General features: G+C 47.5%; 1 protein-coding gene and 1 long non-coding RNA gene across 2 annotated transcripts; both read left to right on the top strand.

Annotated features, from left to right (window-relative positions):
• The first annotated feature begins 1322 nt into the window (after nt 1-1322).
• LOC144114866 (uncharacterized) lies at nt 1323-2643 on the top strand. The gene is made up of 2 exons (XM_077648904.1): nt 1323-1406; nt 2269-2643. The coding sequence occupies exons 1-2, from the start codon at nt 1323-1325 to the stop codon at nt 2641-2643; spliced, it is 459 nt and encodes a 152-aa protein (XP_077505030.1).
• Nucleotides 2644-5003: 2360 nt separating this feature from the next.
• Nucleotides 5004-8591, top strand: LOC144130405 (uncharacterized). The gene is made up of 3 exons (XR_013314091.1): nt 5004-5143; nt 5843-6113; nt 8126-8591. It is a non-coding gene; the product is annotated as an uncharacterized LOC144130405 (long non-coding RNA).
• The last annotated feature ends 6123 nt before the right edge of the window (nt 8592-14714 follow it).

Here is a 14714-nt window from a genome sequence, read left to right as displayed (position 1 = left end):
ACCATTCGCTGAAAAATATCTGTGAATGGTTTCAAGCATAGGCATTGCCATGAAACATAAGAGAAAGAGCAAGGTTGCTTCACGATCTTTTCGAGACTATCTTTGTGGCAATCGTCGAACCCTTGTGAACGAAGTCCAAAATCTGAATCACTTGAATACTTTCTCCTTTGCTTCCGCAGGTTTTCTTCTCGGAGAAGAACTTATTTGGCGATCCCCTCTCTCGATCAGGGCTTCATCCTTGTATTCATGTTCTCCTCTCCTTTGGTGGAAACGTCCTGCAGGAGTCACGTTCTGAAAGCAGTGTGCGTACCTGTACATTATTAAATCATTGCGTAATGTAGGTTCATTTGTTCGTTATGCATTTCTATATTGAACTATTTTTGAATCCAAAAAAGTTTACCGATGCTTACCTAACAGAAGTGAGTAAACATATACCTCCTGTTTGAGTTTATCATCATCATCAGCATGAATACGCCCACTTCAGCAGGGCACAGGCGTGGCACTCCATGTCTCCCCAATTAACCCTGTTATATGCCAGCTTTGCCCACCGTATTCCCACAAATGTTTTAGTATCGTCCGCCCAACTAACTTTCTGCCGCCCCCTGCTACAATTGCCTTCTCTTGGCATCCACTCCGTTAACCTTAAGGACCAGCGGTTATCTTGCCTTCGCATTACATGCCTTGGCAAAGCCCATTTCTTCCTTTTGATTAGTATGTCATTAACCCGCGTTTGTTCCCTCGCCCACTCCGCCCGCTTCCGGTTTCTTATCGTCCCACCAACATATTTCTTTCCATAGTTAATTTACCCCGCAAATTTTCCACCGCCGGTATGTGCCATTCCAACAGAGGCCAACAACAACAATGAAGAATAGGAAAGAGGCTGAGTGGGTGTGCGAGCGGCGCTAAGCGACGAGTGCCAGAGAAAGTGCATAAGACTCTAGTGCCCCCCTCCCTGCCGTCATCTGCTCAAAATTCGCTGCCGTATGTAGCCGTACCATCTGGACTCAAGGAACACAAGCATGAGCGTGCCAGTCATGACCGACATGTGTCAGGGAGGGTCGTCACATGCTTCCACGCCTTGTATGGAAGTGGGTGTCACTGAAAGCCTGGGTGCGCTACAGACTGGCTTCGGCGGAAATTACGAGGACTGCGATGAAGGGCGTGGTCTTGTCCCGAAAGCAGTCATCTTCTGCACGCAGACTCGTTAGGAGGGGTTGTCTGGAGCTGACAGCAAGAAGGAGGTTGCGTTGTGGGCTCTGCAGAAGCGCTGCTGTATGGTCCGGGATGAAAGGAGTAATCGCACCGAAGGATGCTCTGGTAACATGGTGCGCCTGGGCGTTAAGATGTCCTTGCATTTCGACGGGGCCGTCACGCCAATAGTCCTGGCATCCGCCATCGCCTTCGTGGTTAGTTCATTCTGTCATGGAAAGCGCACCACTATTACCAACTCGCGTTAACACATGTGGACGCTACGCTAGATTATGACGCAGTGGAATTAAGTGCTTCACCGCCTTGATATCCTGATAAGAGTACACATGGTTTTTTAGTGCAGTGTTCTCACTTTTTCATCTTTGACTTTGATTAACTATTTCGCCTTTAGTTTCTGGCCTATCAATGCGACCTGAAGTGTACACGTATACAAGGAACCCTTCCTTGTGTGTGTCATGTTGTTCGCAACCTTAGACTTGCCGCTCCTCTAGCTGCGTCACCAATACCGTGTTCAAATTTCTGTAATTTTTATCCTTCTCATCTCCTGAAAAAAAAAAGACTGCAAAAGAGAGAAAAAATACACCACAAAGAAGGCTTCTCTGAAGATATCGAAGAAGCCTTGAGTATAGATACCGAATTGTTTGCCCTAGTCAACACACTGACGTGGCTAGAAGAGCGCGCAGGCTAGCAGCAAAGAATTTTTTTTCTTGCACACCTTGTCCGAAAACATAATCTGGATCAATCTTAGGTTTGCAGTGGTTCATTTTTACTCATTCACGTCTTAAAAGGCGCCTGTGTTTCACAGAATAAGAGCCACGTACGACGACGATTGTATTGCTAGCATGCAAGCTAAATATTCTGTGGTTGAGGTGACACTTAGGTATGGTGAGTTTCTGCCTTGCAGTTGTTCTCATTGAACTCTACGCAGTCCGTCACTTTCCTTTAGGATTTCCACTCAGAACATCGGTTTCGTTTGACGCCCTGCATGTATCCTCATTGGGAACTTCAGTTCCCTGGAACAGCGCTGCACATCTGCCACGCCTATTGCGACTTCTACAGGGCCTGCCTCTTCTGGTGTTCCTGGGCGTGATGATGCGCCACCGGCAGTCCGCCTTACCGCTGCTCACCGACCTTAAGGTGCCAGCGCTGATTGTGATCGAGTCTTTAATCTTCGCTGGCACCGAAGTTGTGCTGGACCTATGTCTCGAGGCGCTACACAAAGGGAGGCACAGTGCATCCTTCGCCGTCTTGGTCCTGACCAGGCTGCTCTACACGGTGTGGCTGGCCGTCTTGTTCAGGGCGAGTGATCCCCTGCTGGCCTCGGGATTAGCGGTGAGAGTTGCAAAACTGGCTCGCATTGCACTTCTAGACCTAACTTGCATGCAAAGGCTTGAGGAAACACTCGAGCTCTGCCTTGGGGATATGACGCGATAGCGTTAAAGAGCCCCTTCAGCGGCTTGGTGTCTTCTTTGCGTATCGCTTCACAGACGTGGTCATTATGTGCTTTAGATTTATATAAAGCGGGAAGTCCTCATATATCTCTCCTGGCACATAGTTGCAGGAGTTAAGTGACGCGCAACCTGACATGGCCTGGTAGCTGTTTCACACACAGCCATCTCTCACGACCAGTCATTAATGTAGCTGCCACCTGACAAGTCGAGCACGTTGTGATGACATCACAATGTCTCGTGACCTATGTGGCAAGTGGGGCATCTGCTTTTTCGCTCACAACGGCGACAACGTTGCCGCCGGGTTTAGTGCAGAGCGGAAGCCTTGAATTAAGCGCTTTAAAATAATCTCATTCAAGCGTGCAACGTGTCATATAGCTGCACGGCTACAATTGGATGGCTATTTACAGCAGCTTAGAACTTTTTGCGAGTTGTAAATAATTTTCGCTTTTACGGGTGGTTCCGAACTCTCAACAGCATAAAACGACAGCTTCTAGTTAGGGCTAATAGCTCGTCTTGCATCTCTCTAAATGCTATTGTTAGCTCACGCATCCAAAATTCCTATCTAAAAGACAACACGAACCCAAGAGCGATCTTAAATAATTTGCTTCCAAGCTATTTTGAGCATAAAAAAGAAAATGAAAGGAAGTGAGCTTGAGAAGCGGACTTGAAAAAGCTTGAAAAGGTCCGTACGACGTCCAGCAACAAGGAAATTAATCGTTACGCCACAGCATGACTGTGCAATGTGTTGTTATCGGTTTTTTATGAATCTCCCCTTTCGTCCTTTTGGCGAGGCTGCTTAAATGAAAGTTTTAGGGTGCCTGATTGCGCACGCCCCCTCGGAAGTGCGGTTTCGTTCTGTGAATTGGTCAACGCTGCCTCCCAAGCGGCGATGGCCATTGGGCTCCGCACGCTTCATCGCTGCGGGTGGGAGAGACGTGTGCACGGCGTTCTTGGGCAAAACGCTCAGGGCTGTGTGGCCCTGTTCACGAAACGCTCGCCACATGGCTGAGGATTGTTTGTTTTTCCGAGAGAAGCCAAACGTCTACTGCTCCCTCTGGCAAAAAATCTATCGAGACACAGCCCAAGGCCAGTTGATGTGTTTTGTGCGAGTAATACCATTTCTGCGAGGTTCACAGTTGATTGGCGTGTACATAGCCACTAATTTTATCGCTTAGTTGTTCTGGGTTTTTGTGTATGTGTGCGTGCACAGCTAGTTTAATTTCTGGATAAGCAATGCTCCGCTTTGAGATGCCTGTGTTGACGCAAATACCAATTATAGGATGCTTATGTTATGTTATACACTGCCGATGGTTAATTATATTTTTCTTATCTTAGGCCAAAGGGCCAACTGTGCACAACAAACGTTATCATCATCTTCTCAGCGCGGCATGCCTTTCTTCGCCTCGAACTCGACATGGAGTTGCGCTCTGCCCATGTGCTGCCTACGCGTCGGGCTCCATGATGGCGGGCGCCGCAAGGGAACTCGCTAAAGGGGTAACGACGCGGTTGTCTCCACCCTAAGCGACGGCGCTCCCGGAGACACGACGTCGACACATCGGAATCCCGCCTCCTGGGCTCTATTCTGGAACCACCGCCATGTACTTTACAAGCCTCTCTCTACCAAATGGGTTGAGAACGTAGGATAGGAAAGAACAAGGGTAGGCTTATCACAGGGACAGGGCGAAATGCGAAGAAGGATCGCAGACTAAGACCGAAGGAAATGGAGACGGACGAATAGCCCCGTATAGTCTATCCACTGTACCCTCTTGCAAATAAGAAAAGGGTTTCATTTCTATGTACGGCCCTGTTGTTCCTTCAAATGCAGACGAATACTGGCGGTTCTACGGTCTCCTTTTGGTCAGTTGTGCCTTCATGTAAGAATGCAGTATAGAACTGAAATGATAATTAATTGCCAACTGGCCCAAAACGTTGCTTTTGAACTTGTCCTGTTACCTGGAAGCTATCCTGGTGAGATTATCTTTACAGAGACTGTTGTGATATCGCGTTTGCCCTGGGACCTGGCTTTGGAAGTAGCTGAATTTTAAATTATTAAGGAAGGGTTGAACAAAATGTGTGAGCCAATCTGTTTGGAATATCCTGCTGCTTTCTTTTATGCTTAAGTTTTACGGACAGTCAAATCTCTCAGCAAAACTACTAAGTTTTGCTGAGAGATATAAACTTTGCGGTCCTCTGAATAAGTGGTGCTCTTTTTGGCATTACCTAATGAAGCCTTGCTGTGCTGGTTGCTTCTTCAGATGATGCGAGACCGTTTTGCTATGGCGGTGTTCTTGTACGCGTACGACGGCTACAGCAAGTACCTCGTTTGTCTGCCCAGCACGCTGTCGTACCTGTACGGCTCGGAGTCCTGTACACTTCCCACGTGGTGCCGGACGCCGTCGGGTCGGTCGAAGGAAGACATCTTCGAGGCGTGCGCATATCTCTATGATATGTTGGCCATGTCAGAGCACGCCGAGGTTATCCAGGTATATTATATATATGCACCACTGTGGTCGGAGAATGTTTTCTTGCGCAATGCATGCTAGGTTACCGGGTTAGCGAATCTCTGCGCTAACAGCTTAAGCTGCAGACAGTAAAAATTCGGGCTTACGCTAATCTCCTCTTAAGCACAAAGTGAAACTAACGGAGTTTAAGCGAGGATTGAATTCTTTGACGCGCCTACCGACGACCAAATTTTCACTTTCAGTGCTAAGAAATAAAAAATGTCACGGTAGTTCTTGCGCTTGAGTAAAACCGAGGTGGCAGGGAACAATTGCTTTTAACTCAAGGAGCATCGCGGGATGCGGATGCTGACATACTGAGCTTCACACACTGCACGCACTGTGTACATATTTGCTTACAAGCTGAGGGTTAATGGTTGCTCTTTTGCGGTATTTGACACGCACACCATGCTTTAAAGGCTGCGTGGTTGTGCTAAGCACAACGATCATTGTTGTTTACACCTTTATAGATCCTAATCGGGAGGCATGATGCTTGTCCAGGCAGGTATAAGACCCACTTACCCAGTCATTTTGTCTACCTTAGAGAATCAAGTCATTTGCACAATAACGTTCCTGTAACCAATGAACAGAAGAAAGGTGACAGTTCAAAAATATCACGTTGTATGGTCATTGCACCAAGGATCGACAATTTGCATCGGCTTGTGCGCCATCTCTTTTTTGCAGATCCACCACGAGAAGTACGGACCACACATGCGGAACTTCGTGCGTGACAACACTCTCGGGGCCTGCGTATAGGTCTGCGATCTGAGCTTGGCAGTGCTCGTGATCTTGCGCATGTTAAAGATGATCTGGGGCGACCTCGCCGCTGTGGTCCATCTCTACAAGCGCTACACGGCAGAGCGGCGCAAAGGAGTCACTCAGAACGGCGCCTTTCACGCAGTGGCGCTAGCATTGCTTGCTACTGACACGTCACCCATGGAGCCACTCCTTGCTGGTGGGTCTTCTGTTGTAGGATTAATTTTAAAAAGGGTCATCTGACATCGAATCATATCAGATATCCAATTTTTTCGTGCTAGTTCTTTTGTGGGGAAGGGTTATTGCGAGGGCGATGCTGTATCTCCCTTAGATTCTGTATCTCGGTACAGTACATTTTTAGCTTACTGTTCGCCGATATGCGAAACAGATACTGAGCTATTTTCTTTCCGCAAAAACCAATTTTCATTTTTTTCAACCCAATTTTCAAGATCAGGTTTAAATAGATGCCCTTTGTAAAAAAAAAACAAAAAAGAAGTGCTTTCAATAAGGGCTGTATCATACGCCTTGAAAAGGTAGCTGCCCGAAGCGCGAACAACGGATGAAGGACAGAAGGAAGATAATTTCATAGTGATAAAATAATGCGAGCACCACTTATCACACAGGCGGAACATTTGACACTGGCGTTCACAACCTACAGTGTTGCTGACAATTTCCCAGTACACATGGAAGTGAAGAGTAACGTTCAATAATGAGAAGGTACTTCCATCTGGCACAAGGAAGCGTTCATTTGCACTGAGCAGAAACTGCTGTATCTTGAAGACAGGGATGTCTTAGCAAGAGTGGAAATAGTTTCATTGGTGGCTTACTGACAAATTCTGTTCGCAAGTTTTTTCTTTTTATTTTAGTGTGATTTTATCTCACTGTTTTCAGTATGCTGCGCTGTTGGAATTTTAGAATAGGGTATGCTGCGAGTTGGCACCCTACTTAGCGTCGTGCGAACTCCTCGAAAGCGTTCTGGTTGAAAATTGCCGTCAAGAAGAGACCAGCATTAGCATGACATATTTTCTAAGCAGCCGACATAGCTATTAAAGTGCGCCAGCGCCAAAACTGCTTCCTAACTCTCATTTCGCAGAGTCACCGCACGTTGATTGATGCCAAATTTTGATGTACGAACCATTCAGTTCGCAGTTCCGGTCACATGAGTTGGAAGTGCTGTTGTTGGTAAAATACGCTAGGCTTGATGGGCGATGCTTTCGTTCCCAATATTCCGGCCATAGGCAACAAGATATACTCATACTTCGAAACGAAGCTGCTCTGGTGATGGAGCTAAAAAACGACATTAAAAAGAGGACCACGAAGGTTTTTCGCGCAATCTCTTGATACACTGATCTAAACAGGTCTGTGGTGCGACATATTCGTTGATATCATGGCAGTCGCCCATGACACATATGAACGAGGTTCTGCTTGGTTGTGAGTGTTTTTAACTAGAAACTTCTTATTGATTTAATTAATCCATGTATACAATTTCTAGTGAGGTCTACTGAATAGGGCACTGAATGTCTCCACATATTATTGTGAACAGATAAATGCCTGAAAAAATAATTACTAATTCTGTGAGATGTATAGTTGTGGCTGTCTAAGTCATCAAGTCTTACTCGCCCGAAGATGTCAGAAATTAAGAAATACACGTTATTCGAAAGTTATTTGCAGGTTACGCGAATAGCGGTGTATTTGCCACAGCATATGATCAGATAAATCCACCTTAATGCAACCATTAAGCGTGGTCCTTTCCCTGCCTGGATGCCACGCACCTTTAGGGTTGCGAGATTTTGCGCATTGCGGGCTATCACTATATTTATTTTATTGACTATTTGCTATCCAAAATTTATCCGCATTTTTTTGCACGTTACCTATATCTCTTTAAATGTGGGAAGGTGCGCTGCCGGTCTAATTCCTCTCGAGGTGCAGTCAGTCCTCACTGGTATTACCACCTGCGGGTCAGAATGCATTTCGATCTCGTTCTAGGTGTAGTGCCGCAATGTCATGCTTTTCGTAACCTAGTTGTACACTATGATCACTTGATATATCTGAGAGCAATTAAGTCTAGTGCGCACAACCACACATGCGTGGGCATTAGCCCGATTCGAGGCCTTCATTTCATACATAACCCCCCAGTGTTAAGTGTGGCGCACATGCAAGCGAGACAAATGTTTACTTATTAAAATCATGTTTATTTTTTTCACAAACCAGGTAAAGAACAACGTTGCAAGCTGATCTCCATACTAGGTCCGATGACAGCTTCACGAGCAGTCAGCGCCCACAACGTCGGCCACAATCAGAAATGTCCGGATGTGAATCCAGCAGTGGCACCTGAGGTCGTCGATTTGCACGGAGCTCCAGAGTCCTCCGATGCACTGCACCCGTCGCTTGACAACGCCAGCCAGTCTCATGTGCTCGTCGAGGTCCGTCAAACATTGAAGCCCCAAGGCGCGCCTCAGCATTGTCGCCGCTTCACTGGCTTTGACGCCAACATTTTCTTGAACGATGCGTAGGATCCTTTCATGTCCCGACACCAGATCGGCCGCGCGTGCGTTGTAAGGATCGTGTCACCCGTCACGAAGCGGGCTGCTCTGGCGACGAGGCTGGCGTTGCGCCTCGTGATGTTCCGGATGACGACGAGCTCTGCATCACGGCCTTTGCAACTTTGAAGATCGACGCGGAGCAGGTGGTGATTCTTTCGATGCCCGACACCAGCGTCTGCAAGAAGACAGTGTTGCTATCGCGGCTGGGCACCGCGAACTAGAGCGAGGAGAGATTTTGGCTGTTGACAAAAGCGTTCGCAAGGAACTCACAGTGGTCTTCGCTCAGACGCAGCTCTCTAAGTGTGATTCTGGTGGGGTTGACGTTGGAAGCCAGCGCTTTCGCCAGAAGCTTTTCGGTGTCAGTGTCATGCTGCTGGTCTTCGACCTCAGGTACATCGACGTAGACGCACACTTCGCACTTCTAACTCCTTCAGTGTGCTTGCTTCCATTATAGAGGCCGCCATGACAGACTGGATCTTATCAAGGAAGCAGTAGTGCACGCACACGAGAAGTGAACACAAGTGATTGCAGGAGGCGAGGATTTCGAAGGTTACGCGCAAAATCTCCGAATTGTTGAGGTGGAAAGAGATGACCGTGAGGGACGTCGCCACGGGGCATTCGGGAAGCATGGAAAGGCTACCGATGCTCAGGTGGTGATCTTCAATGTGAATGGCCTTCACCAAGCGGGAATCACGAATGATTTGGCATATCTCCCTGAGGTCAGCGCACACTGGAAGATGGCTTATGTCGACATTTTGGAGAGCTTTGTTGAGTGCCAGGCCGAGAAAAAACGCGCAGCACTCCTCTTCTGAGATACCAAAGAGGTCTACGGTCAGCGCCAAAAGTGTAGCGTTTTCTGGCAGCGCTAACAGCCACGGCTCGATCCTTGTGGCTGCGTCTCCGGAGAGATGGTCGAAGCGTAGAAGATGGTGGACATGAGGCAGTTTCTCGTCCACGTAACACTTAGCGTACGCAGAGTACGGTTCCGGGCGATTACTTCGGATAAGAGGGCTTTGTCTTCGGCATCGTAGATATCTATATCAATGGCCAACTGTTCTAGCGTCGTCGTTTGTGCAATGGCCTTGACCAGAGACTCTAGTGCGTGCATGCTGGCCTCGGGTGTTCGACATTCAGCTTCTTGAGCGGCGAGCGGTGTTTTTGCAGGTAGAGGACGAAGCCATGAAGGAGGTCGACGCAGTCATAAGTGAACACGCAGGAGCCGACGGTTAAGTCACTTATGGTGTTATTCTGCAAGAATATGTTTATGAACTGTCGTGCGCAGCTGGTGCTAAATTCCAGATCGGCGACATCCAGCGCAGTAAGGGTGATGCTGCCCTGCTCCTTAGGGATTACAAACAGTGGCAGTCTTACAGAGAAGCAGAAGTATTTTTCCCCTTCGTCTGAATAATTTTGGTCCGAGGGGTTGGCAAGCTTCTCCAGGGCTTCAAAGACTTTTGTTTCACAGCACGTTACATCTGAGATGGTCACCTTACGGACGCTGTACATGTCTTGAAGAAGGCTGAGGAGGAAAGAGTTGCTCGCTACAAAGAAAGTCAGCTCGACGGCCACAATGCAGTGATGATGGGCGAGGACGTCGACCTGCAAAATAATGACGAAGTCTAGGCTTTCACAGTCAATACTTGGGTATTCCCAAGTGTCCATGACTACGATTCCCGGGGCAATAGCGATGCCCAATTCACCCAGGCCATTTTCCACTCTTATCCCAAGGCCTACGTTCCAGAGAACCTTGTTATACTCGGCGACACGTCCAACCAGCTTACACAGTGGTGCCGCTTTACTTCTGGTGCAGCGCAGGGTTAATGGCGTACGTTCTTCTAACACGGATGGCTTTGCAGTAGCCATGGCGTGTTTAGCGGAAGTGACTTGTGCTTCGGTTCAATGTGGGGACTCCAGCGCAGGACAAGCTTCAGCTTCAAGACTGGAAAAGAAATAAAAATTATATAAGTGTTATAAACTAAACAGTGGTGAAGGGTCAAAGATGTTATGTCAAGTTTACAAAGATAACACCAGGAACAGAAAACGCAGTGGCCGAGGTTCAGCTATAGAGGCGAAATGAACGTTTGTTGAGCTAGCGTGACTGCGGCTGCCGCCGAACGTAGCTAATCAGATGCCAATGAGACAGACTTTTATCCTTCAGTGGAGTACACTCGCGTCGTGACGGCTTTGGGGAACACTGCGTTATGCATTACAGTGAAAATTGGCTTCATAATTTTAAACTGAGCACAATCTTAGAATTACTGACGCGATCTGAACGTCAGTGAATGAAATATCCGTCCTCCACCTCGATACGTCTTGCAGAAGACTAAGCCACGAACGCGAAGTGACAGCATTTAGTAGGGCAAGGTAGAGGTTTTGGTGCAACGGTTCGCTGAACGCTGTTCTTCACTTACAGATGAATTTTCTGCAGCTCGCTACTGTAGCTCTTTTTTCCTTATTAAACTACCACCGTCATCCATTTCTTTAGGGCATGGTTGAGGTGTCCTTGGAAAGCGATGCGTTTCCTAGTGACTAGGGCTATCAGGAACTGGGCCGGAGTTTCTGGGTTCGAACCCTGTCGCTGCTGCCGGGGTGGAGGCGAAACGAGGCTCGCATGTCCACAGATATGTGAGACAATTACTGCTCATTTCCTTTCCTCAAAGGCAATTATTAAATATATTAAATTATTAAATCACAACAGTTGCGCTCCGAGTAAGCTGTGTAGTTTGCAAAATGGTTATGATAAAGGATAAATGCAGTAACTTTTCTCACTCTTGCTTGCTGCTCAATACATCAACGGCGCCGAGGGTGAACAGATGAACGGATGAGATGAAACTGAAAATAGTTTTTTTTGTAGAAAGGAAATGCGCAGTAACTGTCATACATCTGAGTAGACAACCGAACTGAGCCATGAGAGATTTTATTGTATAGACAGCATTTACTGTCAGCACTGAACCTTAGTGGTAATTGCTCTTGGCGGCCTTGTGAGCCCACTCAGTGGCCCGCACTTACGTCAACGCGTCTGAGCTGGCCATTATAGCCTCCCACCGCTCTAGAGAAGGAACTTGTGCTAAGCCAGTAGGTGGCGGCGTATTTTTTCAGCTCCATAAAACGTGATAATGTCTGGCTATCTAAAATAGAGGAGATCATAAGGCAGGCTTAAAAAGCAGCCACGCGGATGCCCCACTGCACCTTTACGGAAAGACTGCTTAAACTGGGGGTCTACAACACCACCACGAGACGATGGGAGGTACATATATTTGCACAATTAAGGAGGCTCGCAACCACACCATCGGAGTGGAAGATCTTGAGCAACCTAAGACTACATGACAGAATCCCGAATAGAAACGCGCGGGCAAAGTTACTAATCGAATTGAGAAAATTACTGACTTTTAAAACCATTCCAAAAAAACATGCACCCTGCTTATTACGAAGGCAAGAGGAGAGCAAAACCAAATGTCCTCGAAGGCAAGCTAGAAGGCTCGGAATACACAACCTTTGCAGATGCGGCGGAATACGAAGGAGGCGACTCCTTTGTCGCCGTCGGCGTGAACGCCTCGGGTAAAACAATAACTGCCGGTTCGGTCAAAAGAAACAACTCAGGGACAGCGGAGATGAGATAGATGAGACGAAGTAACGTGGCCGGTATAGACGGGAAGTAAGCGCGAGCTTCGCGGACTCTCTCCTACAGTCCGGCCGTGGAAGTACAGAACACCATCCTGCTTGGCACCTTTGATACTTGCGAAAATCGCGGCATTTTTAAGGGTAACCCGCGGCAGATGCTTTCTCATGGACGCGGGTGTCCTCTGTCCTATACATTTTTCGGGAAACCCGTGTCTACAATGTCACAGGATTCGCTACACTCTTCGCCCTCTACTGACAGCGACCGGCAAAAATCGTGATTATCTACTTTGTGCCTTTGTCTCCGCAGCTTTGACTGTGCTTGCCCTTGTCCTCTTGGCCAGCAGCTGGTGCTCCCTCTCACCGACCATATTTATGACTGTGACTGGCCTGGTTAGCGCGCAGGTGGCGTTCCTGTCCTACTGATTCGTAGCGATGGCTGCGCTCCTCCTCACACACCCGCGGCGCAAGCTTTGTTAAGCGGTCGGCGCGTTTAGAGAATATTAGAGAAAATTTAGAGAATATATCACCGCTTCCGCATACTCCGCCTGCGGCGCCGGCAGTGTTCTTTGAGTTAGCATTGCAGCGTGCATCCTGCCGTGTGTTGGTGATTTTCAATACCTATAAGCGGCGCCTGTACCGATTCAATATGTCGGCGTCACTGAGGTCTGCTCTCGTAGTCAGCTTATTTAAATCGCGTTTGTTTTTAAATTTCACGATAAACTTGCGTTTATTTGCAGATGGAAGGTACCTCGCTTTAGTCGTGACCGTCTAAGGGAGTCTCGTTGCCTTGCGCCGGCGCTGTAGTCGCAAACAACCCCAGATACTTCTGTGGCGCAGTGGACCCAAGGGAAGCTGTCGCACCAGCCTATTAAGACACGTGTCTCTTACTACTCGCATTCTAACGTTTCCTAACCGTTCGAGATTTCAAGATGGCGGACGGTCATGTGATCAAATTGCTGCAGCACCGTGCAAAATGTGACCCACATCACGTGACCGCAGCGCGCAGTCGTCAGGCCGCCGATATGCCGCCTTTGCTAGCGTTCCGATATATGCATATATACCTCCTGAGCGGGTGCCGAGAGCGGTGCCGAAATACAGCAGTTGAAAACAAATGTCTGCACAAACGTTTTGTTCTTTAATCAGTGACGTTGTGGTGAAAATATTATTAATGCGAAAGCATTACTAGGTCATGTGGACATGATCGTGTCCGCAGCAGTTGTGAGGAGCTTAGAAGTAGTGCCAAAGGGATGGATGTAATGGAAAGAGGATAATGTGAGGTCGATGTCGAATAAAGAATTGTGTCCAAAAGTTCATTAGTAAATTAAATAGAGCCAAAAATGTCCAAAAAGTGAGCGGAGCCAGGGCAACGTTGGGCAGCAAGTTTGAAAACCCAAAATGGGCAATTCATGTACCTTCAATAAGTAAGACAATTAATTGTAGTAATTTAGACACGGCGTGAATTTAAATCCGTGCTTAATAGAGTAAATATGACGAGAAGGGACAAGTGAAGCAAAGAGAGGCAAATAAAAACGAGGAGGCGTCAATGCTTCCGCATTCCTGCAATGCATTTCACCGCAGTTGAAACAAAGTTAAAGCTTTCGCATTAAAAATGGGTATTTTCAGGTACATGTCAAAGGGAAGTTTGGTTCAGGCACCGTGCGCCCGCCAGGCACCTGTCTGTCCAGCGCTCTGCCACGTTATTGGTTGCCACGTCATGCGCTGAACGAACAACGAGCCTAGCCAAGAGAAGCATTTAACACGTTGCATTTAAAGGAGCAACCTTTGTTACTGTTAAATGTTTGGGACAACGTACTTCCTAGAACAGGCTGTGAAAGTCTGAAACGTCATTTCAAAGGCACTCAATTTTTGAAACACTAAAAACATGCGCGTATAGTAGTCGCCCCCCCCCCCCCCTCTTCCTTTAGGCTGACATGTACCGTAGTGGAGCGCGACATTTAAAAACACACGTAAACACAACTTTCGGAAACGTTCTGCTCGCCTCGCACAGCACCCCTCTAGCAGCCATTCGTTGCCAGTCGGTCACTGCTTTGAAGAAGACTGTGACAAAGTATGCAGTGTCATTTCGAAGCCATCTTTACACAACTTCACGATGAATATGTGTTGTGAACCCGGACATACCCCTAAAAACTGGTCTTTCGCCGAATCACACAACATTTTCGCTGAGTCCGACATGCAGTGACCTCCTGTATACCGTTCAAGAACCGCACAGCCTAGGAAGCTCTACACGTAAAGCCGTTCTCAAACGGCATGATAAGCGAACGAAAGCAAATCACGCATCATCGCAGATGACGGTGCAGAGGAGAGTTTCCTGTGTTTGTAGACGCACCAAGGTTTCGGCCGGCTAACACCCTGACGAGCTCTCCCAAGGTGAGAACTTCACTAAAGGCATTAAAGGGGTATAGACACCTTAATTTAGTGGCATGTTCTTTTCTCCACAATGATGCGAAAGACAATACTACCCATGAACCACCACCTGATATTCGCCTGTGACCGTTAATAATTTTTAATCGAATATTTTCTCTCGTGATGTTTCGGTTTCAACAGCAGAACGGTGGCTGTGACCTCAGAGTGCGCTCAGAGGCAGAAATGCGATTATCAATTATTTAGCCGTCCTA

The sequence above is a fragment of the Amblyomma americanum genome, chromosome 1 (genome assembly GCF_052857255.1).
Source record: "Amblyomma americanum isolate KBUSLIRL-KWMA chromosome 1, ASM5285725v1, whole genome shotgun sequence".
Classification (NCBI taxonomy): Eukaryota; Metazoa; Arthropoda; class Arachnida; order Ixodida; family Ixodidae; genus Amblyomma; species Amblyomma americanum.
The sequence above is the reverse complement of the archived record's forward strand: the minus strand, read 5'-3'. Positions and strand labels throughout refer to the sequence as shown.

Excerpts from the sequence above, each read along its gene's own strand:
- LOC144114866 (XM_077648904.1), top strand. The coding sequence starts at position 1,323 with ATGGTGCGCCTGGGCGTTAAGATGTCCTTGCATTTCGACGGGGCCGTC. Across the intron at positions 1,407-2,268 it reads CATCCGCCATCGCCTTCGTG|GGCCTGCCTCTTCTGGTGTT; the intron begins GTTAGTTCATTC and ends CGACTTCTACAG.